The sequence below is a fragment of the Hippichthys cyanospilos genome, chromosome 9 (assembly GCF_059441005.1).
Source record: "Hippichthys cyanospilos isolate Australia breed blue-spotted pipefish chromosome 9, RoL_Hcya_1.0, whole genome shotgun sequence".
Taxonomy (NCBI): domain Eukaryota; kingdom Metazoa; phylum Chordata; class Actinopteri; order Syngnathiformes; family Syngnathidae; genus Hippichthys; species Hippichthys cyanospilos.
In genome coordinates this window covers 19244941-19272163 of record NC_142377.1, presented here as the reverse complement: position 1 = coordinate 19272163, position 27223 = coordinate 19244941, and the positions used below count along the sequence as shown (strand labels likewise).

General features: G+C 41.0%; 1 protein-coding gene and 1 long non-coding RNA gene across 5 annotated transcripts in view; one reads left to right on the top strand and one right to left on the bottom strand.

The window, feature by feature from the left end:
- The window catches only part of pax7a (paired box 7a), a 66172-nt gene that overhangs the window by 18447 nt on the left and 20502 nt on the right, over nt 1–27223 (bottom strand). For all 4 annotated transcript variants that reach the window (XM_088422856.1, XM_088422855.1, XM_088422858.1 and 1 more), the window contains 3 exons: nt 16826–17025; nt 5382–5547; nt 4327–4517 (listed from right to left, as the gene is read on the bottom strand). In XM_088422856.1, the coding sequence (XP_088278982.1) occupies nt 4327–4517; nt 5382–5547; nt 16826–17025 (557 nt within the window). The remainder of the gene's footprint in view (nt 1–4326; nt 4518–5381; nt 5548–16825; nt 17026–27223) is intronic.
- LOC148419321 (uncharacterized) overlaps nt 1–27223 on the top strand; it is a 73278-nt gene that overhangs the window by 38870 nt on the left and 7185 nt on the right. The gene's annotated exons all lie outside the window — the stretch shown is intronic.

Below are 27223 nucleotides of genomic sequence, written 5' to 3'. Positions count from 1 at the left end.
GCAGAATGAAGCCAGATTGTTCCGTATGCTTCACCCCCCCCTTCTTTTTCTCTCCTCTTTCCATTTTTTGGCAGCGAAGAGCTCTTAAAAATAATTCATCCCATCTTTTTTTTTTTTTAAAGAAGCTTCTTCGTAGGCTAATGGAGGAGAAGCAGCTCAGTTTGGAGTCTCCCCTGGCTTATCTCGCTCAGACAGTTGTGGGGAGTCGCTGGTGAGCACGGTGTCAGCGTGCGTTGGTGCGGTGCAGGCGGGCAGGCGGGCAGGCCCCGGGACACGGATCAAAGGGAGGCAAGGGTGAGAGCCGCACACTGCCTCTGATCCCGTGTGCGTGTGTGTGCGTGTGTGTGAAGGCCCTGCCCACTCACACAGCCTAAAGGCCCTCTACATACACACACATACACCCCTGCCATTCCAAAACACTTTCATCAAACTCCGGGAAAAAAAAAAAAAAAAGTTCCTTTTTGTCAACTTCCTTCATCAAGACTAAAATTAAATCTCACATTTTCCTGGTCTAATGGCGATGGGGGATGTTCAATTTGCAATCACTGATGGTCTAGTGCAAGGATGCCAGGGTAGTTGTCAATGCTAGATTTTGTCAGCCCCATCGTAGTTATGGTTACCCTCAGTGAAACTTCAAAACATCTTAAAACTTCTCAAATGTTTCTCATCTTTGCAACTGAAATGTATAGAAACACGATAGCACGAAAATACCACACTTCAATAAAAAAATATTATCATATAAAAAGCAAAGTATTAAACTGGTTGCTCATCATGATTCATTTATTGTGCCCCTTTATTCAACGACAAAGAAGCAGCTCACATCATATAGAGTACAAAATACAGATGCAAATTAAGTTTCGCAATTGCTGTAGATGATCCCATGAGATATATAATAATAGTTTTACAGAGGATAAAGAATATATGCATGTGCATATAGTTGCTTCAAGGGTTATAACACCTTGGAATCAATGCTATGACTTAGTCCTTGATGTATTAGCATTACGCTAGCTGACGGAACATTGACATTCTAATGAAATGAGCATTTGTACCTTGCTGGTATACATACTTTGTTAGGCTAGTCAGAGTTGTGTTTGTTACAAAACAGACTCTAGATTCTACCATCAAACTTCATTTCTTTCTCCCCATTTGATATTATTTTTGTAGCGAGTTTTGAAAAACAGAGGTAAGAATTCAAAGGCTTTTTTGTATCTACACCTATGGCAGTTATTTGCTTTCGTATCTCAGCAGATGTCCTTGCCAGTCAGAAATGAGGAATATTACTTCCAGGAAGGCCACTTCAGAAAATGTGAGAAGTACCATCTAACGCCAACTACATAACAGTTTGTTGAAACTGTGCTCATTCCCAATGACGGGAGAAACATCTAGAAAGATAAGACTGAACTAGGGTTCTGCGTGTGGCTATGGACTGCTGAGCCTCTAAATGACCAACAAGGAAAACAAGGAAAAGACTTCTGAAGTCATTGCTGTTGTCCAGCCATGCACAGCTAACCCAGCGACTCCCCTCGAGCAGTCAAAACACATCACCAATGAAAACAGCTAGCGCTTTCACTTTTTTGTGGGGATGGCCATAATGAGGAAAAAAAAAAGTGTGCAGTCGGGATAGGTTATGGGATTGGAATGGATGCAGGGCTCCTGTAGGGTCTTGCTAACGCTGCAGGATTCCATTACGGACTTGGCGGTGTGCCACCGCAGCCCATTTGCTGCGAAGCAGAGATTTTTTTTCTTTTTTTTTTTTTTGGTAGCAAAGGGCCATATAGCTTACACTTTGAAACGCACAGGCGTATCTCATGCGAGCAGATGCAACAATTCTAAATGCTCATTTCCATTCTAATGGATTGCTCTTCATTTCTTCCCCATCAAGAGCTGTAAATCATGACGAATGAAGTCAATGTGCAATCTCTGAGAATATGTTTAATTGCAAGCCAGCTGCACTAACTGGTGGCGGGTTAGCGCGTCGGTTTGCGCGCTCGGCGGGACTCGGCAACCGCCGACGTGAACTTTGATTCCGTTGCCAGTGGGGACGTTTCGTCTCCATGCTGAGAAACTGATGGGAATGTCGTGCGGCCTTGCACACGAGCGTGGCATGACGCATCAAAACATCGAGCAAAAAATGGCCCTAAAATTCACATTTAAACAGAAATGAAACAAGGGAGATGCTTGCTAAGCGAGCAGATCGCCACCAAAGTCCAGCAAATTTCATTTGGATCAAATTACCCACACGTCTTTCAAAAACGTGAAATGCTGAACCGGCAGCAGTCAATTTATTAAAGCTACATTGGATGTCAATCATCAGCTCAAAAAACACAGTTTTCCTCCAAACTTTAATATTTGAGTTATTAAAACTAAGTAATGGGCAATCAAGTCAACTATAAACTCAAAACTGTTGTCAGAAATTGAGATATCAAACCTCTCGAGACAGGCGTTGCAGATTTGCAATAATGAGATGAGAATCACCGAACTATTTCACGTTAATATTTTATGAGCATTTTTTTTTCGTCAGATGTAAAAAAATATATATAAAACAAAAACACTCAAACTTGATTTGAGCCTGACAGAGTTAAAGTACATACTGGCTACTTCTTGCCAATCAACTGAAATATGTTTTTTCCGAAAAGTTAGTTTCACCACAAATTCACATTTTTTAAATTATTTTCTCAAAGCTGTCAGTGTCAACTGCCATGTCGGCAACCACGAATAGAAAAAAAAAATCATTTAAGGTACTGAAGGTTTTCAGTTCTTGGTCAATTAAAACAAAGTCAGGGTTTTGCCAATTGTCAGTAAAAATATTTTTCACTTTCAAGAAGTTTGATACAATGACTAACGACTGTTTAATACTTTTCGGTTTGATAAAGATTGATGAAAAATGGGTTATGAAAACAAATTAATGGCTTCACTTATCGTCAACAATTGGTGCGATAATTTACATTTATTTTTAAAGCTGTCAGAAAATAGTAAGAGGGGAGATAATCAGCTAGCTAGGTAGCTAGCTGATTAACTAGCTATTTGAATCACTAACTAACTCCACTAACTAGTCTGTAGATGGGTTCAGAAAACAAAGTAATGGCTTAAATAAAAGAGGAAAAATGAAGCTTTGAAAGGACAAAAAAATACAAATATTTTCTAAATAGCAAAATACATAAATATGCAGATAAAAATACATACAAATAAGAAGAAAAATCATACTAGGTGACTGACAGGACCTATTTGATATCCTACCCCATCCTGACTGAAGACGACAACATGCCAATATAAGAGCGCGCCATAAATTTTATGGATAAAAAAAAAAATGTTCAAATGACTTTGGTGTTGCTGCTGTTTTTCTTCAGATTTTGCAGCAGAAGCATTAGCAGCTAAAGCCCCCTGCGCCACGATTAACAATCAAACACGCTGTGAGCCGCCGTGTTATCCTCCTCCATTGCTCCAGCAGGAGAGAAAATCTCTTTTTTGTCACAAAATCCTTAATTCTTTCTTCTTAAAAAAAACAGTAATACCAAGAATCTGCTTTGAGAAATATTTTAAAAGGGGGTCGGGGGGGGCTCAAATAAAACACACGTGAACGATAGGGGTAATTGTGGACAAATGCGGCATTGAAATTCATTTTCAACTCTTTACGCACCATTTCAATCTTATTTTCTGCTTGTTAACCGCATCTTGTCGGTGAGGGTGGGCAAGGCTGGCCAGTCTTGATGGGTAATTGTGTATAATTCAGTCCGTACACACGATTTGCATCATTTACAAATCATTTCTTTGCCACTCTGTGCCGCTTAAAGATCAACCTCGACCATGACACCCAAAGAGGTTAACTCCTGGGATTCGTTATTTATGCAGGAAATAAGAGGGCCGGAAATGGATTTAAACTGTAAAAATAGTGCCAAACTTCTCTGTGAGTGCTTGAAAATAAAACAGAGAGGAAATAAGAGGGTAGGGGGAAAAAAATGGAGTCTGCAGACAATTACACCAAGAAGATTATGGGTCTACATTTTTAAGCTTGAGCTAATTATTTCATCTTGGTGTGTTCTGGCTGCGACGTGCAGGATTTAGACGTCCCAGGAAAGTGGCTGTTTGGAGCGGCTCGAGTGCTCGCCTTCTCCTATCAAGATGAATTTTAATTTGTTGATGTTAATCCAATTGTTTTACCAATGTAGCAATTTGGAGTCGCTGAAATAAATCCAGGAGCTTTGGAAGGCCCATGTTGATAGTTATACCGCCGAACATTTTAATTGCACTCAAATACAATGACGTTATAATTCTTACAAGTGAGGAGAGCGGCAGGAGGGAGGGGTATGGCCATGTAGTGTAACTGACCTGCGGGGAGAGCCCGTTGCCTACTGCGTTCATGTGGTTGCCGGACGCGGAAGGGCTCATGAAGGAGTCAGAGTAGCTGGAGAAGCTGTGGCGGTTGGATGACAGGCCGTAGGCCGAGCTGCTGTCACTTAGGCCCCCCTGGTGCATGGAGGATGGGGGCAAGGGCTGAGGTCTGTGCAAGGTACTGCCCTCTGATGGGGGATAATAACATACATCAGTGACAATTCAAAGCTAACTAGTTTGTCGAGCGTCATCATCAAAAAAAAAAAAAAAAAAAAATATATATATATATATATATATATATATATATATATATATATATCAATAGTCAATATCATATGTCTCAGTTTATACAGTTTTTTAAGTAAGATTTTTTTTTACATTTGAATGAATTATCATTACCAGAAATAATGAAAGACAATGTGATACATTTTAAAGGTGGTATTTTAAAGAGGATTCAATTTGATGTACTCACATCTTTTAAGTACAAATAATTAAAAAAACTAAACAAAAAAAACCCCAACAATTTTACAGTTCTAACTAGTAAGTCAACCATCTGCTCAAAGCTTTATGACAGATATTATAAATCATTTGTTCAAAATGTTACTTGCTCATAGGAAACCACCCACTGTCAACCTCAGATAACAACCTGACTGTTTTAGTGAGTAAGACCATTTATTGTCAACAATCAGCTTAAAATTTTACAAGGCGTCAGTATAATTTAAAACAAGGTAACGACACCACAGTATTACTTATCAGCTCAGAAGTTAATGATCATTTGTGGTGCTTGGTTTGCTAAACCAAAGAAAAGGCTGCAACTCTTGTCAAAAATCAGCTTAAAACTCTTATCTTTGTTTTGAGACTTCACTTCTTGATTTCATCAAACAAAGTAATGACTACACTTCTTTCAAACATCCCAGCTGTTTATGTTTGGTTGTCCGGACTTTGTTTTTCCAAAAAACGAATGTTGTTACTTGTAATTAATTGTCATCTTGAACTATTATATTCCGTTTTGAAGTTTTTGTTACTTGGTTTATTGAAAAAAATGTACTCACCCTGTGACAGTGTGGTTCCGGGGTAGCTAGACTCCGGGAGTTGGTACGTGGGTAAAGTGGGCATGCCAGTGGGCGGGAATCCACCAGGAAGCAGGTGGTTGAAGGCAGCGAGCTGATTGGCCCCGGCCTGCTTACGCCATCTGGCCCTTCTGTTGCTGAACCACACCTGAAGGAGATATCAGGGAAAAACAACGATTGAAAGTAGCACATTTTCTTTCTACTACAATTAAGTGGGTTAACATGGTTAGAAGTTTAAAGGGAGTTAAAGGGAATCAGATTTCTGTACTCTTATCACCAAAACTAGAAACTATGGGAGACAAATATTCAATAAAAAAAAATGCCAGTACTTCAATTAAAGTTATGGCTATAACTTTTGTCAGTGAGCAGCTCAAAACCTTTAATTCTATCAAAGGTCAAACAAAGTCAAACAAACAAATGGCTACAGCATTGGTCAGTCATCAGCTGGAAATTATACTTTAATTTTTCCAGGTTTTCGATACCTAGAACATTGAAACCAATAAACATTTGATTTCCAAAGTTGTTCGATTTTATGTAACTAAAACAGGATGGCTTGTCCGATTGTCAATTATCAGTACACGACTAAAAGTTACTTGGTTAACATAATGTTATGAGTATAACCTTTGTCACAAAGCAGCTCGAAACATTGAGTTTCTTTCAAATATTTTCCCTACTCGGGTGAATAAGTCAACTATAGGTTATACCTCTGTCAAACATCAGCTCTCAAAATTTTGAATTCAATTTCTAATGTTTTGCCATCTGGCTTAATAATACAAAATAACAAGTACGCATACTGAGATTCAGCTGTTCGAAACAAGAAATTAAACAAGTTCAGAATCGCACAACTCATTTTCAATTGCGTCTTTTCTACCGTCAGTTCTCACATCTGAGTTTAAAATAGAAAGTAACGGCCACATCATTTGGGATGCGTCAGCTCAAAACCTGCTGTAGTTTTTGGCGGTTAACACCTGCGAGTATTTTGATTCATCAGCTCAAATCTCATTTTAAAAAGCAATGCTGTCATAACCTAGGCTAATAATACAAGATCTCAAAATATTCCATACTTTTTCCAACGTTGTCCATATTTGATAACGTTTTGTTGTCAGTTTCTTCAAAGTCATGGCTCGGCATCGCAAAGGCGGCAAAACCTCGCATTGGCCATAGTAATAGTTGCGTCAATGTGACCGCTATTTAGAAAGCCGAAAAAGAAGCATCTCCCGCTCTAGTCTAGACAGACAGCGCTCCTGAAATAAGCAGCGCACAATATCACCCTGAATGAAAAGGTTCTTTAGAAAGATTTACACATTTTAAAAAGGCTTCTGCTTCAACAAAACATGAATATAATCAGGCCTTGTGAAAGGAGCCAGCAACCTGTTCCATTTAGCCGAGACAAGGCCCGGCCTTCGCTGCGTGCTCGGGGGGTTGAAGGACATTGATCTATGCCTCGCACAGGCAATTCATCAGAGTTTAATACACTGTCAGCGCAGTTCATCTACTGTTGTGTTTCAAACGGCCCGGCCCATTGTGAGCGCACATGAAAGAGGGGGACAAAAGCCCCTCCATACGCCAACCAGAACAGTGGGCACAAAGAGGGGGGCGTCCCTTTTTAAACAGTCCTTCAAGAGGGACACTTTCAAGGGGACTTACACTTGCAGCCTTTTTTTTTTTTTTTTCTTGAGGAGGGGGTGCCTCTTTTGTACACACAAACATACACGTAAACTTGTAAAAAAAAAAAAAGATTCAACACGGGATCTTAGCCACATTTGAATGTGTGAAAACAGGACTTTTAGAGAGCGGCGAAGAAAGTCTTCATCTGCTGTAGCCTCAATCAGCGGCCGCAAAACAAATGTGATGTGTGGCTCCAGTCAAGTGGCTCCTATTGGGATGTAGTGGAGCGTGCTCGCAGGTCTGAACTATCCAAACTCCTACTGGGCCAGACAAACAGCTGCCTCGCCCACCCCTCACTTCCACACACACACACACACACACTCTCCCCCCACCATCTCCTTCATCCCGCAGTGCCACTTCACCTCCGACCTCATCTTCTCACCCCGGCCCTCTTTTATGTTCACTTTAACTTCCTTCCCCCGCCTTCGCTCATCCAAGAAGAGCGAGGAGGTGTTTCATCATGAGGGCCACAAAAACATTTAGACGTTTCTCTGTTGTTCTTCTTGCTGTGAACGCTTTGCGATGATGATGATGATGATGAGGCCCAGGTTCATACTGTGCATTCCTTTTATATACCATATTTGGCACACTTATTGTTTAAGCATGCTGTGTCAACATTCAAAGCAGAAATCTCGCATGACTTATTTTTTGCAGGAAGGCATTTGTTGGTTGTGTGAAAAAAAATAATATTTGACATATTTGATCATTTTCCTTGTTATTTAGTCTGTTTATACAGTGCTTAACTTGTATGACAGGTTCAATTTTACTTTGAAGGAAATGTAGTCTGATCGCATTAAGAAAAATTACAAATTTATACTAAGAACTGTTCACTTTCAATAAATTTTTCAACCTTTATCGATACCTTCAGTATAATTATGTAACTTAACTTATGTTTACACCTGTAAAATTTACATTCCACTTCAAGGATTTCAGTCCGTAGAATAGATGTAAAAACAAAAGTAAATGAAACAACTAGCATTATATACCTTACAGTATATTGTTTCTCACATAAGATTTTTTTTTAAAGATTTCGTTATATTTAATTATATTATGGCATGTGTAAGTTGCATAATAATAATAATCGCTTTAATTATTAATAACATAAAAGCTTGGTTGAGGTTCAGTTTAAATTTTCCGTTAATGGATTTACATTAGGAGAATAAATGTGAAAAAGTACAAATAATTGAAATAAATTCAAAATAATGCATTTTCCTTAATGATCACTAATTATCGAAGGATGCCCTGATCTCGATCCCATGATCGAAAATTGGGACGAATCACATCATTTTCAACTGATCGGACTAGGGGAAAATATTAAGGTTCAATTTTTGATTATTAAGTGTTACAAAGGTACAAATCCATTGCCAAAAAAAATAAGAAAAACATGGGAATTAAATGCAAACTATCTGGTAGTTATTGCCAAAAGCTAACATGAAGCTAGTGACAAAACGGCAAAAAACGTGATCGCGACTTACCTAATTGTCATCATCATCATCATTATTATTTTAGCTGAATTTAGTCCTGTTTATAATGGCTAAATGGCATTTAAAATGTTATTGACATTTCTTTATTCCAGAGTAAAATTAGGAGGCTTAACTACAAAAATACAAAAAAATCAACTGTACATTTTAAAATAAATTATGTAGTTGTATTGAATCTTACATCTTCATTTTTCATTTTTTACGTAAAAAAATTTCAACCAATGCACTAAATTTAATGAGGCCCCAAAATCATGAACTAGAAAAGTAATCAAATACTGTAGTTTCTTTTCAACACTTAAAATTTGAACATGCAAAATGAAATGATGTGACTGAGGGTCTTTGACACCAAAAGCCACACATCCACACACAGCCCCAAGCCGCAGATTTGAAGCTGCGCTCTGGAACCTGATCACAAAGTCACCTTGGACCACAATTTTTCTGCTCGGCTCTCCGCAATCCGGTTTAATTCTCCGCGGCGGCGGCCCAGCGAGAGCTCCCTCGTCACTTGCGTATTTACCTGCACGACGGGCCTCCTTCTCAAAGCGCTAAGAGGGTTCCTGGCGTCTTTGCACTCTGGACAAGGCAAAGACGGCGGACGGCTTCCGAGCTTAGCTCTGCTGCAGGATTCTCAAAGATGGAGGGGGACCAAAGGTGAAGGTTGCGGTGTATCACATGCAAACTTCATTCACATGCTTCGGATGCAATGCCATATCCCTCATTCTAGGACGCAGTGCAAAAGTGCAGGAACCATTGGACACACTGGTTGTGGCTTTGTCTGTGGATCCCCTTACGCTCTCACCATACCTCGTGCTGCTGCTTCCACTTTTATAGATGTACAGTATATTGAACATATCCCTCGCTCTAAAAAGGTTTACTGGATTTGTACATGTAGCGCAGTACAATAAAACTAATATAATAATGTTATACACAAATGTGTTTTAGTATTGAAATATTAGTCAGAGTCACTGTAAAGTGGCAATACATTTCTGATAAAGATGCTACTTTTTTTGACATCTCGCTTATGCCTGCACATCTTAACATGTCTTTGCCATGAAATTATAGTGATTTTAAGACTTCTGTGTGCCACTAGTGTCACTAGCCATCATCTAGCTTGCCTGCTAACAGGTCATAATAACTAAGTAACTCAAAACTGCTCCTGTTAACCACCAATGTGAACAAAATTGTTCAGGTTATGATATACAGTATTCCCTCGTTATTCGTAGTTTAGGGATCAGAAACACCCCTTATTGGTGAATTCAACAAAGTAGGACTCTCCCCCGAGGGGCATTCTAGTTATATAAAGTTGATGAAATGTTATAAAAGATTGCCTCCTTTTTATTCCCTCATGACTTTGATCTCCTAACTGTAGATTGAGCGTATCTCTTTTTGGGCACAAACTTTATTTTACAACATAGAAAACACAGTGTGCTAGAGCGCGGTACGCGGCCACTAACACTCCTCACCGCCCTGAGCACTACCCTCCTTCTCCCTCCTCCCCCATTCCCACAAAAAGTGGCAAGGGAACACTGTAGTTGGGAACTCACGATTGACGCCCATAAATTAGCCAAGCCGAAAAAAACAAACCAAGTAGTGTTATCACGTTACCATATAGATCTCGGTGTTTGTTCACGTTTGCAGCAATTATTTTCAAACACGTATAATGCATTTCAAAAGGCATCTCTGTGAAGCATTTTTAAAACATTGCCTGTGCAGTCACTAAAGGTTTAATGCCAGAAAGAGTGCTCGTGTGGGCAAGGCCTTAGCCTTCAATTCAAATGAAGACATTTGCCTTTCAATCGTTCATTCACCCTCAGCCAAAAGAATCGATTGACGGCGGGCTGTCTCCGTGTCTCCTTTGATATCGTCGCTGATCTGAGCTCGTCCTCGCACCGCGCTAGCGAGCCGTTCGCCTTCAATAGACGGATCACGCGTCCTCCCCTGTAAATTCCCCGTTCAGCCGATCCTCCATGAAGGATGCTGTCAAAAGAAGGCAAGTACATGCCGGATGTGTGACGCCTCTCAGGAGCCAATTTGCGACATGTTGCTACAGATGAATAGCGAGAGGCGAGATAATGACAAAACAAAATATCCAGCCTGAACGCACTGGGGGGGGTGACGCAACCAGCCTCAACACACAAACACTCCTTCAGTCTCCTACCACGCAATATCACTCTTCCTCACCCGCTTTGCCTCATCCCTCCTGCCCCCTCCCACTGTCTCGCTCTTCCTCTCGCTGCCTTCCAGACTACTGGCACTATGCTAATTAAAGTAGCTAGGAGTGTGAATTTGAGAGGAGAGTGGGATTAACTTGATAAGTATCAGGAGTACAGAAGCACTGTACCAAAGTCATTTAAATTCTAATAATAAGAAAGTGTTAGAACATTCACTCAGACGCGCGGCAACAATTTCTCCAAACCACAATCTACATAAATCCTATTTGTGCCTTTATGAAACATAAACCCCACACTGGCGGGAATACGGTTTGCCTGTTGGGTTCGGCTGCCGCCACTCGGCTCCATTGTCATCTTCTCTCTTTTGCCGCTGGTGGGCGATTGATAGTGAAACAATCAGCACTTTGTTGCACATCCCTCTTGGTTTATATTGTATGTGAATTCACTGCACCGGTCTGAGCTGCAAAGCTGCATTTTAGGAACAAAAATGACTGAGACATTCTTATTAATCAATCAAGAGTTAGAGTAGACCTCTTTCAAAGTCTTCAGTGAAGTAGAAGCTGCTCACTTTAATTAATTTCTATATCCTGTAGGGGTGATGCCAAGGTGTCCAAAGCATTTGTCTCTCAATACTTTTTTTCCCCAAGTTCCAAGAGACTCCTTAAATGAATTCAAGGTGTAATGACCAGGTGTCTCAATATTTTTTGTCTATAAAGCATTTAATTATACAAGGTTTTATTGTCCTGGTGTTCTAATATGTTCTTCCATTGATGCAAATATACCAAAATGGTGGATTCACTAACTGTCCAAAAACCTTGATACACTGTATTTATACACAGGCTCCTAAGATGCAGTTGTCCAAGACATGTCCCAATACTTTTGTCCATCAGGTGCACGCAAACAGTGGCGACCTAAAATGTTTCCCCTCCATTTAGTGTATATGCACGCAGTTTCCTGAAATGCTTTACAGCTAAATACCCATGCGTCCCAGTACTTTTGTCGATAAATTGCACGTGTGAAGACAGTCATCATGTAACCAGACACACAGACCAAGTGGCGAGCACAAGCCCCCCCCCCCACCTCAAAAATTGATTTTCATGCTTCGTAAAAGCTGATGCTTATAACTTATTAGATTCTCCTAAGTATAATAGCGACATGCAGAATGTTTATTGGTAATGAAAGCGGATCTCATCTAACATACTCTACGGGGTGCAGAGTTTGCACTGGCTCAGTCTAAATAACGCAAAAAAAAAAAAAAAAGGGTTGTTCAACCATTAACATTGCATCATCACCAAAGTAAAAATGGACGGAAATGCACAGAGATCTTGGAACTTTTGGTGACTTAGATATGGTTATTTACCATGTTCCTCTGACATGACATTATGATCAGCTAGAAAGTAAGGAAGAACAATCAGCCGTGTGGAACAAATGTGGTTTGGGTTTTATCCGATGTCATGCTGGAGGTGTCAAATCATGGAGTTTTCAACTTTTATTGGTTGTTATGTCCATTTCTGTAAAGCATTTGTGAATTATGTTGAAATAAGTAACTCTTGGCGGGTTATTTTGTGGTAGGCTGCACAGAGGCTTTAGATAGCAGTTTCCTATATACACACATTGACACTGTCTACAAATGACATTTTCATAAACTGAGAACAATTAAAAAAAATAGAGACCTTCAGGAGTTATTTTTGGAGGCATCTCTAAATTGTAATTTTTGTCCAAATTATGTATTTTTTTTATTAATGACTCAATACTAATCTCAATGATATATGCCTGACTTTGTAAAAACACATCATACATACATACACACACACACACACACACACACACACACACACACAAGGATTATTTCTGTCATAGTCCTTACTTGCAATTGACATGTTGCATTTCCTTGCCCCTAACCCTAACCTTAACCCTTACCCTAACCTCATCCAAAATTCAATCAGATTTGTTCTCTAAATATAAGTCTTGATCCTCTAAAAGAAGTTTGACTTCGTGGGGTCTGCCAAAATGCTCCACACAAGTCTAAGAGGTCCTCATGAAGAGAGGGATTTGGTTCCCACCATGGAGAAACAATCAGTGACATGCATATAGAGTATCTATCTATCTATCTATCTATCTATCTATCTATCTATCTATCTATCTATCTATCTATCTATCTATCTATCTATCTATCTATCTATCTATCTATCTATCTATCTATCTATCTATCTATCTATCTATCTATCTATCTATCTATCTATCTATCTATCTATCTATCTATTTTTACAGATCGGTGAATCTCGGGAATGCAAAGCAAACGTACACTTTCTTCCAAACTAAAAAAAAAACTAAAAAACTTTTATACAGTAAAGTTTGTGAATGTTGTTATCCAGGATGATTTATAGTCTTGTGGAGTATTTTCAGCGACCTTAAATGCCGTTAAGTGCGCAGCAAACTCCCCCAAATGTCCAGGTTTTTCACAATATCCCTTCACAAGTTGATATGGAAGGTGATATCTGAAGGAGAAGATACTGCAGAGGAAGAATTCCCTCCCACTGTGGCGAGCCTTCAACAGCTCCCATGGATCGTATCCCACAATTTGTCAGTCGAGGTCATAAAACGCCCTGGCAAAGGAGCGCTGGTAGCTGCTGCTGAAAGCGACAGCGGGCGCTGATAAAGATGGATGAGAGAGACGAAGGAGGGGGTCTTAAAATGGTGAGCTGGGCCGGACACAAGGGAGTACGTTCCCGTTTATGAGGTGCTGAGTTTGTGTTGCTAGTCAAAGCCCAATGCCAGAATCCTGGAGTATATTGACAGCTCGGGGCCTCCCGAGTTGTACCTGCTCCTTATGCTGGAGGTCGCAAGCGCACCGCCAAGCATGTTTGATGACCAACAGACAAAACTATGGGTTCGACTATGACTTTGCTCGTCTATTGTTTTTGCTCCAAACCTAACCCGAACAGCTTTGGCGCTCAATGACATCTGGAGGATGCGTCATTGCAGCTGTGCAGGAGAAGCCCGGCTTTTCAGGCCAAAGGGTATTCTGTCTTCTCCCATCGTTTGGGCACCTTTGCACAGGCCCAGCTGGTGCCTTGCTTCACGATGAAACACACATGTGCTTTCCATCAAAATTCACATGTAAACAACCAGAAGCGTTAGCTGCAGGCAAAACTCAAACCGTGGCTCGGAGACTTCAGCTCCCATGAGGCGTGTAGACACGAAATTTCTTGTACTCTGTGGAATTGAACTTTTCGGGCTCGGGGAGAACATGCAAACTCCACACAGGAGGGCCGCGGCGAGGTGGATTCGAACTCGGGTCGTTGAACTGTGACGTGGATATGCTAATCGCTGTACAACCGAGCCGAGAATTAAAATTTCAGGGTTAATATGATGGAAATTTAAATGGTGTCCTAACAGAGTTAGATCTTACAGTATTTCACGCAATTGATCACATGATGTTAGATTAGCGATGCAATTAATGTATCTCTTGTTTTGCACATACACTTTTCCGATTCCAGAAGGATGACTGCGTGTCAGCCTTTTCCTTCCTCGGGTATTTTCACAAGTTTCCAAACTGCTTCAAACTTATGAAATGAATTACAAATGAATGTTGTGAATGGCAGCATGTACAATAAGAATCTTACATTATAGGTATTAATCGGTTTTGTTTATTGCTAGGAATAAACAGCAAATTTATTTGTCTGTGTCGCTAGCAGCTAATTAGCAAGCTATGGTCAAATTTGATGTGTTAGCTAAATGTTAGGTATCAGTGTAGTAGTACTGAATAAAACTCTATTGAAATATAAAAATAAGTGAAACTTAACAAATTTGTACGTTTTTTTGAAGGAATGCAATGGGATTTGGATCATTCAGGTCTAATTTCCAGTATCAAATACCGACATGGAAATTGATAGGCATCTTTATCGCAAGCAACCTCACAAAAATCTGACAAATATATACATATAAGTTGTGAAAAGTTATGGGGGTGTAAAAGTACAATTGTCATAGGAATTGTGAATGCTACCGAATTTGAATTGCATGTCCAAAACAGTTGAGTGACATTTAACCGCAGAACATTCGAGCTTTTGTCTGAGCGGGTGGGCGTTGCCCGGTGGCAAAGTTAGATGACTCTCCACAAGACGATAAAGTCCAATAAGTCACTACCACGAAAAACAAACCTCCTGTGCATGAAGATCCACGCCCGAAAGACATCAGGTAATATATGATGGACAGATGCAGATACACTCACAGTGTCCGCCATTTCCTCCTTTTTTTTAACCAATGATTGGTTTCCAGTGTAGCAGCTGCGTCCCACACATGGACATTATGTCACTCTCACGGATAAGACTCAAAAACCAACAAACGCCATCTCATGCAATACAAAGAGATGGACAAAGACATGTGTGCAAGCAGTTATTCTAACGGATGAACACTTAGCAAGCGCTAACACACTTGGAGGGGTTCAGACAGAGTGTGAATGACTGCGGTAAGAGGAGAGGGCTGCCCCAGGGAGCCCCCCCCCCCCCCCCCCCCCCACCTCAACCGGTGGCTGATTGATTAATGTTGTCGGGGCACAGGGGTCCCATGAGAGGATGAGGAACCCCGTGTGATATGTGGAAGGTTTTACAAGCAGCGGCGAGCTTGAAAGTGATGGGATGAGATCCTGGCCAAACGGCCGGAATGAGAAATCCATCAGGAATGCTTCGACTTTCTCTCCTCTCGCCCCCCGAAACTTTGGGAGAACAGCTGCTGCTATAACTCTACTGTAAATATTTTCCCCCGCTGACACACAGCTGCGTGGCACTCAAGTGGGCAAGCAGGCAGCTCGCAGGCTCTTTATCCAATTGCGCTCCAGCACTGGAGGATGGTGATAAGCATGGGAACAACTTTAAAAGCACTGTGCAATGCAATCTAGAGTAGTCGGACGACAATGCACTTGCAGGGATTAACAAGCCATCAAACTACATCGACATCCATACAAGAGAGAATTTTGAGTCCAGTACGGAATAGCAGACATCAGCCTCTATTCACAACTCAATTTAGCATAAAATTGCAACTGGTACAATACACTGAAAAACCACTACAGCGTTACAATGCAATGTCTATTTCGAAATTCTCACACCCAGCGTTGCTTTCAAACGACCAGTCAATGCTATTTTCCAAAGGAGCTGACAGTTGCTTACATTTGCAGGGAGGTCATGTGTATACCAAAATCAAGAAGTAATGTGTTTTGTACTAAGAAATTGTTATATTTTTTGTATTATAGAAACATAATCGTCATATCATAGCTAGATGAGCTGGAGGTGTCTCCTTCCATTTTTCGTGCACAAACCAAAAGCACCATTCACGGATATGTCTGGGACCTTTGAGTTCCGGGGTCTGACTTATGTGAGCTTATTCTTTTTTTATTTTTGGCGCCAAGGGCTAGAATTTTGGAACGCGGCCCTCATGATACTCTGGAGGTCATCCTGGTCATTTCTATACCCAATAGTGGCTGATTGCTTTTAGGTAGAATACAGGTTTAGGTAGAATTTTTTTTTATTTGACCGTGTTTCTCATGGTTCGATTTGGTGGTGAGGGTTAGGAATTTGAATAGTGTAAGACTAGGAGTCATGGTGTTGGGATAGGAACTTGAATGGGATGGGTTTGGGTTAGGGCATGCGGTTAGGGTTAGGTATTTGAATGTGACGGCTAGGATTTGCGGTTAGGATTATGAACTTGAATGAGTTAGGGAGCGACTTGGCGTTACAGTTAGTCATAGGAACTTTATTTGTTCAAGGTATGACTTGTTATAGTTAGGAACACAAATGGGTTAGGGATGGGACTTGGGATTACCTTTACGATAAGGAACTCGACTAGATAATGGTTAAGACTTGGTTACGTTTAGGGACGGGAATTTGAATGGGTTAGGAACGTGAATGGCACTCCGTGGACCCTCAACATGGCCGATTTTTGCCTGCTGTGTCTTATTGATCTGAGTACTTCCTTGTTCAGTATGGTCAATGATTAGTCTTTGGTGTCATGATTATAAGGACTATAACGGAGTGAGATTTTCACAGTAAACTCTGTAGAAGATCATCAAAAAGGAACAAAGTGTAATATTGGTGGGCGGGTTGGACTCTACCTGCACCCTGGCCTCTGTCAGTTTGGTCCTCTGAGCCAGCTCCTCCCGGGTGTAGATATCCGGGTAATGCGTCCTCTCGAAAGCTTTCTCCAGCTCCTCCAGCTGCTCGGCGGTGAAGGTGGTGCGACTGCGCCTCTGCTTGCGCTTCAGTGGCAAGTCGGGCTCAGAATCCACATCGGAGCCGTCGTCTGTGCGGCTACCTAGAGAAAAGGGACGCAGGGGGCTCATTGGTATCATTGAAGTACGTAACTAAAACACATGAATGTGTGGGGTTTTAAGCATTGCAAGATTAAATAGATTTATTTAGCAATTGTGTTTTTTTTTTTTTTTACAGTCTAGGATTTCGTATGCTCGCATGTGGGAAAGAAAAGCTGCAGTGGCTGACCCACTCATGAGGAAGCTGCTGTCAGCCACTGTTCATGCCCAGATATTCACAAGGTTTTGTCACTCATAACAAAACATGGTTCCGCCTCCTAAAGGCACATTTTGCCAACGCTGTCTCTGTGTTTTATCCAAATTCCACTCAACTTTATACACTCATTTAAAAACAGTCTGTTATTATAATTTATCTGTGTCAATTTGAACAATTGTTATTATGGAATGTCTATAAGGTGATTTTGTTCTCATACGTTGTAATTATGTGACAGCCATTAATGATTTCAAGAAATGTCTAAAAAATATCTTTCATTAATGAATACCAATGAATACAATATTTAATCCACCATAAAGCCTTGACAAAATATGCATTATTTTTATGCATTCCTGCCTAAATTCTATTTGTATGCCCTCATATGTGTTTGTATAGCATTTAAAAAGTGTGATTTAATAAGTTGAAATGTGTTTGAAGCATTTGAGAAGGATACAATTGTGAAATGTCTATAAATCAGGAGTACCCAAACTAAGGCTAATAAATAAATAAATAACGGCAGGTAGATGTGCCCTGTCTACTACAAATTGGTTAGGAATTGGTTTTATATAAAGTGTTTCCAAATATCTGAAGATGCAAATCAACTATTCACTAATAACAACAGGAACACAATTTTTAACAGGGAGGATAACTCCATTTCTAAAGCCCATTAAGTTTCTTACACTTTATGCTCAATGCCAAGGTCCAATTTGTGAACATAGTCACATACTTCAGTAAAGTGAAGTCTATGATATACGATAATGATCGTCTAATTATCATCTTTGAAAATGGCCAGTTTACTGCAGACTGCTCATTTTGGTTCTGAATTTGTATGCTGAAGCGCATCTATCTTCGAAGGATACAGGGCCACAGGTCAGTCCAACGCTGAAAAAAATTCCTAAACTTTTTCACCAGCAAACTGTCAAGCCAGAGTATAGTAAATAAATGTTAGCTATATTGATTTTAGTGTGTAAAAGCATAAATTAAAGTTGAAGAATGTCAATGATCTGTCTGTGACCCTCTTGGAATAAAGTCCCTCCCCTTTATGAGGGATTTTCGCCTATTGGGGGTGGGTCTGCAATTTATCCGCCCTGATAAACGGGGTTCGCCATATATAGCTCTGAGAATATTATCTTAATCTGTGACTATTTGTTTGATATAGCTGAGGCCCTGATACACAATCCCGTCTCCGAAAGGGAGGTGGGACCCCAGAGGAAGTTAAGGCGGAGTGCCGGAGCAGGAGAAGGGGGCGTAGCTGGGTAGCAGGGTTAATCTGCGCGGGCCACCTTGCTGTTCCTCGCCTCTGCTTGGCCCAGGGCACACTGCTTATACACAGCCGCGGTGTCTGTATGCGTGTGTGCGCGCGCGTGTGTTAACAGGCAGCACAATATCGCGGCAAAGCCATTCAGCCCGACGCTTGTGTTTGCTTCTGCTGTCATTAAGTGAATTAGAACACATTTTACACGACTTTTCAGGCATTCAGCTAAGCCGACTTTTTGCTCGAGGAATGGAGATACGGCACAAAGCGGCACAATCCGGGCCCGACAGGGACGTTTTTTGACAGCGAAACGCGCATTACCATCACACATTACCATTAGAACTGAATTTAGAAAATTGCATCATTTTCACCTCCTCTGCACATCTATTCAGACTACATGGCCCCTTTCATTTCATGTCACAAAATTCTTATTTTCATAATTTCCTCATTGAGACAGTGACAAGGCGGCGCTGACGTGCCAGTGTTGCTCCGGGCCTCGTCGGGTTGCATCACGCGCGGTCCATAAAAGTGTGGGTGAGGGAAAAGATGTGCGAGAGGAGCCACCAGATTCTCGCTCATGACACCATTCAGCTCAAATCAAAGCGGCGATGGTCACCTAGCCCATTGTTTGCGTTTTTGCTGCGCTTCGGCGGCATCTTCCAGCGGAAGTGGACAAAAGAATACTCCGATGTAGCCTATGAATAACAACTGTGAGAACAAAAGAGCAACAGAGCTGGCGGAGTCTCAAGGCCGACTCCAGAGTTTAATTAAACAAGGAATTAGGGGATTATATGGAGACTATCATCACAGGCCACTCCACCAACATTTTTTTTGTCCCCCCTGAGCTCGCGCTCGACGATTCTCCGCGGATTACAATGTGGCCGCCGGACATGAGGCCGCATTCATTAAATCAATTCTTCAGTCTTATCCGTTTTAATAAAGATTGATTCTTGGAACGCGCGCCGCCCTTGAACATACAAAAGTTGAATATGTACATACGCCGCGTATCCTTTTGTTGGTTTTCGCGAGGATGCGTACATCCGTCGGTCGGCTAAGTTGCCGTGACGACACTTGAGACCGGGCCCGGACGGCTTTCCAAAGTCACCCCCGGTGTTCTGCTGGGGGGATACTCCTTCGACGCGGACTCGGGGGGGGGGGGGGGGGGGGGGGGACTTTGAGAAAGACGCCCGATTCTCCTTATGAGATCGTCTTTTCCTTTGTCCTTTGCGAGACTTTACTTTGCGGGGAACCTGCTGCGACCCCCGGTGTCACATTCAGCCCGCCACCGGGCTAATGACTGATAACCCTCGACAGCTGATAGCATGTACGCCGGCTCTCCATTAAGCCCTTCAGAGCCAACACATCTGCTCTTAAACATGAAGCGCAAGCACAAGGTCAACAGGCCCGCCTGTAATGAGGAAGGGGGAACGGGAACATGCTCCACACCGTGCATGCGGGGCCCAGCTGGGACTCCGTGTGAAAGTATGAACGGGATTCCCAGCCAAGACCTTAACCGAGGATGCGCGGAAGTGAAAAAAATTGCCTTGACCCACATTTCAAAAGTTCTTTTTTTTGGGGGGGAGAATCACCAGGGCAGTTTTCTCCAATGAAAATCACGCAGTAAAAACTGTTGAGTAAACTCAAACTTTGTCAGATTTAAGTTAAGAATGTATAAAAACATTCAAAGTAATCTTATGCGGAAATTGCCTTCCTATATTTTCAGTAAAGGCCACAGAACTAATTGTCACTTGTATTGTTCCTTAATGCAAAAGAGCACTTTGTTAACCTTTTTAAGCAGTAAGAAAAATATTTCTTAAAAATTCAATTACTTTATTATTTAGGTACAATACTTTAAAAAATATGTTTTTTCAGTTGCTGTCACCATAAAATTATATCACTTGCACACTTTTTTTTGAAAAATATTAATTGTACAGGAAAAATAAGGAATTCATTAGGCTAATTATAGACCAAAACTGTCGAAAATGGCCAAATAAGAAAAGAATCCCTGTAACAATGAGTCAAAACAATGCAGCAAATTGTATTGGACCAAATAAGTTGCTTGATTTGCTGTGCTAACAAACATTGTCCATGACTTATATTTTAAAGTTATTTGAACTTAAATTAGTGTTTTAGCCAAAATAATAAGTTATTTTTCATGTACAAATAATTTTTTTCAGCTTTTTCATGATTTATCTGTAAAATAACTGTACATATATATTTTTTGCAGTTCTGCTACAGCTTGGCCTTGGGTCAGGATTGGTGGAGTGTTTTTCTTTGTTGTTGTTTTTTTTTTTTTATTCTGTATTTTTGTATGCGCTCTCTCAGAGTTCTTTCTGGAGGCAGGGTGTTAATATTCGATGAAAAGCATGCACGCATCAAGTTTGGGTCGAAAAACAAGTGAAATATGTTTTCTGTGTCAAGCGTTGGCTGACATTTTTTCTGTGGATTAGCTGAAGTACTGTGTGCACCCTTTGAGTGATTGTTTGTCTTTTAGCGAGGCCAGGATGCCGCTGTCCATTGAAAAAAAATGTTTCTCCGAATGTTGATACGGTCACGTATTTATCTAAGAGAACAAATAGTTTTCTTTGTGTTTTGCAACTGTTTGCCCTTGGCTACGGATTAATGGAAGTTCTATATGCAATCCCACAGTGTTACGGTTTGTTGTTAAAAAGCAGGACATCAGTGTCCAATGAAAATCATGTGTGTCCAAGTTTATCAGTTTTGTTGTTGTTTTTTTCCATCAAGAAAAAAAAAGAAAACTTGTTTTATTTATGTTCTAAGTTAATTGAAACCTCTTAATTCTCCTTTGGTGTATTTGCAAGTGTGAATGGTTGTTTGTCCTGGAGTGCCCTGCAATTGGCTGGCAACTAATATTGTACCCTTCCTACTATCTGAAGACAGATGTATCAGGATGGATGTAGGGATAATTTAATTGGGCAGGGATATTCTGCTCCTCTCCACCCCTAAAAAAAAATCAGACACGGGGATCATACTTAGAAGACATCAGTTCCTGTTTTCTGTGTAATCAAATACTTTTCTTTTAAATGGCAAGGAAATCAGACCAAAGCATTATAAAGCGCATACGTCCTCTAAGCATAAACCAAAAGTCATAAATTGGAGTCAGCACTGACTCACTCCGGTCATGTAGCTGGCGGTAATACAATGTACATGTCGATACACAGTATTCTTTGTCAAGCTTGAGCTGCACTTAAAACGTTAATATTTCTTCAACTAGCTCATGTGTCAACAGTCCCAAAAAATTGTATGGAATCACGCACTCAACAAACAGATACAAAACATCATTGGTGAAGGTATCGGTAAATGAGCAAGCTGCTGTTAGGACAGGAAGCCTGCAGGCACAAAGCCTTCCCTTCGGTGTATTTAGCAGTTAATGACAACATTTAAAAATCATGTATTCTGTTTAGTTTTGTAACCTCCCTCATTCGCCGGCGGTAATAAACGAGCAAACAACACTCCCGCAGGGGTGTGGAGACCAATTCGTTAATGGTCCGCCGTGCAACAAAAAGCTACATACTGATTAGGCCTAAGCATAATACCGCTGCTCGAAGGGTTCATGGGATATTGATAAACCTCTTGCGGTTGTGGTTACTTACATAAAGTCCAATTAGAATCTAATTATGCGTCATCCAGTGGGCATGATTACTGCGGAGCGCGCTTCTCCGGGGGGCCCCTGAGGGTTTAGCTCGCCCCCACCATCCTCCACCAAACATTGATTTTTAAATCCTGGTCAGTGCTTTGTTTTGCTAAATGCATGATTAAGAAAGAGAATGACTTGAAGCTACATTGGTTAAGACTGTCATGATAGAGGAAGTAGATCGAGTATATTGTTACCAATCACAACCTTTGAACCGCGATCTGGACAACATTCCACGATCCGCATATGTTATCAAAATCAGTTTGGTTAAGGAAATCGCCTACATTGCAGTGGGAAAAATGGAAATGATTCTGTCTTCTTGCCCAGTTCTAGCGAGAACCGTTCATCAAAGCCTATTTAAAAGGATCATTTCCAGAACTTCAGGCACAATAAAATGAGGTCGTCCATGTGCAGGATCACATTTTTCTGAGCTTAATTAGGATTCCCGTGCACAAAACAATGAACAGACACAAGCTCCAATGGCATGTGGACTGCTGCGTTTACTTTTAATGCAGCACGGTTGGAGGCTTTTTGAAAGGCCGGCTCGCTAGTTCATAGTTATTGAAGGTGAGGTTGAGGTTTAAAGGAGTCCCTGTAGTCTCCTCACGCTCCAGATGGGATCCTCATCATTCACAATTCCTCAAACTTCGACACACCCTCAGACTCCTCCACCTCAACATTAGAAACAGCTCTCAGTATGATGGAGGAAATTTCCCTAAATGTCAATCAAAATTGATTATTATTGTAGTAAAACCTCGTTTTATGTATGTGTTTTTGTTAACTCTGGCATTCTATTATGCAGGTCTATATGTCATGTGTCATCCACAGGAACTACGAAGTATCAGAAAATCGTCTATCATGGGAAGGAACCAAGGAACTTAGTTAGATTGGACACCCTGATGGGCCAGCTCTGACCCGGGAAGTGTATGTGTGACACCGCATGGCATATGGCGCTATACTGTAAGAGCAGCAAAATTGTTCCAGCTGTTCTGAAAAAGTAACCAATAGCGAAAGCCTATATTCTCAGAGCAGACAACAAAACAAACCAGCTTTTGATTTAAAGATACATATATAATAGTCGTACGATAAGTATCAGATATTTTTGATGACAATTACAACCTAAATTCAACTCTGATGATTGCAAGAACATGAAATAGGCTAAGCATCTTGCAATACATGCAAAACCACAAGCTTCTGCCAGGTGCTACATCCCTAAACCTGCGAATGAAAAGTCCACGCTCGCCAAGCCGTCATGTCCTGTGTATAGGAGCCGCACCTTTAGCACGCTATCCGAGACGCGGGGACAAAAACAGGCAGGGCTTTGGCAGCCCGGCATTAGCTCATAATGGCTCATTTTGAAAAGCATATTAGTTCCAGCATAATTATGACGAGGCCTCTGTGTGCGTGTGCGTGCGTGCGTGCGTGCGCATGTGTGTGTGTGTGTGTTACAGGCACTCACAGGACCAGCCTGTGAGCTCCGAGTCACACCAGTTGACTGTGACTGACAGCAGATTTAGCTCCAAATGTTGTTTTCTTCCCCCTTGTATCCCACAGGACAAAAATAACACAGCGTCTTGTCTCCCCCTTTTTATGTTGACTTGTTTATTTTTGTCCCTACCTTTTGTCGTGCCTGATACCGCAATTATACTATTTGTCAGTCATGGGGGGGAGAATATCAAAAGGGCTAATTATGCAAACAGGTCCCAGATAAGCGATGGGATCTGCTATCTATGACATGCATCTGTCTCCGCGCTGTCTCTGCTGCTCCAGGCCTGCATATAAACAGGCCTGCTTGCCTGTCCTCGGGTCTGCATTCGATTCAAGCGCGCAACACTGTGGGTTGTTTCGGGGGCGTGGAGCTGGGGAGGCGGCGGTTGATGGCGGCGGGGGTGCAGCAACATCAAATAACTAACAACTTCCCCCATTTGCATTTTTGGGAAGAACGGCATCGCCGGTGAAGGCGCGGCATCCCAAAGGGGGTGCCGAACGAAGGGAAGGGGACGGCACGATGCCACGCAGATAGTGACTTTGCGCAACAAGATCAATGATAAACGAGACACTTTGAAAGACAATTTTTGCCATGAAGAACCTCCCGCGGTTATCTTTTAGCGGGAGGGAAAACAACAACAACAAAAGCTCTTTCTCCACCGTAGTGTATTAAAAGTGCCAAACTACTTAGAGTTAAGTTGAAGCAACGTTTCCTCATTCTAAAGTATCCCGGTTAGAAGTTTCAGGCATTGATTGGTAAAAGACCGATTCGGCCATCGTTAACGACGAAGAGATGAACAAGAATGAGAAAGCTTCCATAACCTTGCTTTGATGGACTTCAAGTGAATATCATCTCCTGGTTGATCCAACATTTCAAAACAAATCAAGCACTGGATATGATAATCCTTCAGCACCCTCCATTGTTTTTGTTATGTACAATATCTGTCAACATGTTATCACTGGTGACACGGGAAATTGATCTTCCGAGTAGTGGCTGTGGAGATGCAATGTTCTTTGTTGTAAAGTCTTGTAGAATGAAGTAGATACCGATGGTGGAAAGATGGCTTTACAGCAATAATGAAAGTGATGTTTTTTTTTTCAATGCGTTAATGTAACTTTTAATATCTCAACTTTATGCTTTCTTGATTCTGGCCATGTTTGTTTGTATGTATCAAGCTTCATGTGCTTGAGTTGTTGAGGTTTTGAAAACAAATGTCAATCATACCCTTGAAGTGGACACTGATTGGCTCTCATTGTGTTTTGCATAACCTGGCACTCATATTGTGAGTGGTAGAGCAAGTTGAAGAGCAGAAGGAAGGCATGAAAATGTGAGAATTGTCGGTCCAATGAATGGTAAATTTAATTTGAAAAAAAATGCCCTGACTGCCTTTGATGACGGTAGATCGATAGGCATTTCGGGTAAAATGATGCTCGCATACCACAGAAGCAGCTCCAGTTTAGCTTGTTGCATAAATACGAAGCACTTTGCTGAGGTTTCTTTTTGGAAACATGACGCAATATAGCATCATGCACCTGTTTTGTATATGTAGTTATGTATGTGCTATTGAAAAGTTTTAATGTCAGACCCCATTTTGGTCAGAAAAGCAGTGATGAGAGTGCAATCGGTCGTGTACTTGAGTAATCAATTATTTTTTAATTCAGGTATTACTTATAGAGGATTTTAGAGGGCTTTGTGTTTGATGCTTTTTAAAAAATTCCAAAGATGGCCACCGCTTGAATCTGAATATCATGGTTTGTTTGGTGGATTTCAAAATCCTCCACGCCTGTCTTTTCCAACTTTTACTGACAACAAACCAATAAACTAGTCAGGTATGCAGGTGCCTACACAAGTAGGTTGTCACTGAATGCCACTTACATGCCTAGAAGAACCAAACTACATTTTTTGTAGTGAGGGAATCATTATTTGATCAATCAATACAAATACCAGTTTGTAGCTCACACCTGGCGATTTCTCATGACTAAACCATAAAGCATACAAAGTATGGAAACAACTACGATTTTTTTTAAGTGACCAAAAAGTGGACCTTGTGCAGCAAAAATATCCAAACTTTTGTCCTGTGGTACATTCTTTCGTCTGGTTTCAAGAAAGAGAAAAAGAACGATGGGAGTCTCTCTCTAATCTTCTCCCAGCAAACAATTAGCCAGCCCCCTATTTTAGGGTTTGAGGTGGCAGGGGGGGTTGGTTTGGAGCGCGAGGAGCAGCCGGAGCGATGCTCTTTTATGGCTCTTGTCAGTGGGAAGAAGGCCCCGCGCGTCCGTGAGAGCGCACGCTGGCCGTTGCCCCTCACCCCCCCGTCCGCTGGGGCCTCCCTGCCTTTTCAGCCCGCAGAGGCAAACTCCTCGGGGGGCCATTAGAGCATGAATAGGTGCCTGACAGGCCTGTGCAGCACCGCGGGGCATCCATAAACGCTGACATATTGACTCCCCATGCCTGGGCACTGCCCAAGTGTGAAAACGTGATGGACTCAAAGGGTGGTGGGTCCTTTTTTTTCTTGAATTTACAACCCAGTGAAAAGAATTTGAGTGGCACTATGGAGACGAATGGTGTTTGTACACAACAAGGCAAATGTAAACAAACACTCCGATCCAACTCCAACTCCATTGTGACTTCTTCATCATTTTCCATTGTTTTACTTACAACAGTAACAAAATGCATTTGTTTATGTTGACTCATATTTTCATGTTGTAAATATGTGTATTGTAATTCCCCCCTTGTGGGATGGATAAATGCCTATTCTACTACATTCCATAAAAAAGCATCCTTTTCTATTCTATGAAGAAGCACTGCATGAAATCAAATCACTTTACTTTTTTTTAAGCCTGAATGTTCAAAAAAAAAGCACCATTTATAATGAACATTATCACATGCAGCCTGAATAGAATAGAATAGAATGTTCACATTTTTAAGACGCTTACCCTGTACAACATTCCCAAGATGGCACACCCCTTGCATACATCCTTGATAAACATCTAGAAACTACAAAGCTTTTTTAAAGACACTATGTTGAACATTACATGACTAAGACAACAGGCTGTCCTTTTCGTTTGATCTACTATAAAATGTCTGCCAAAAAAAATGAATGACTTTTTTTCAAGCACGTACATTTCCATCTAAATTTACATCATTGGTAATTGTTTCTTAAATTAAACTGGAAAATAAATAAATTAAACATATCCCCCCCCAAAAAAAATAATGCATATGTTCGTACATTACACTTTAATGATACAAGGCAAAGATAAAAAATATAATGTACAAGAATTTAAGTAAATCATTTTAATATATTTTGTTTACTGTATCGAAATCATGTCTGTCTGCCTGCCTGCTCCGTGTATATGTCTGAAAGAGACTTTGATGTTTTTTTTTTTTGTTTGTTTTTGCCCTATTTTAAGGAAAGCCTGGGCTCAAAGTATTTGCTAATTGAGGTCAGAGTGAAAATAATAGAATTAACAGAAAGGAGAAAGGTAAAAAGTGGCTACCTTGTGGGAGTCTCAGACATGGTCCCCTGGCTAAAAGTACTTAAAAAAAAACAGTCACATCTCAAGGCTGCCAAAAAAAAAAAGATAATGCCA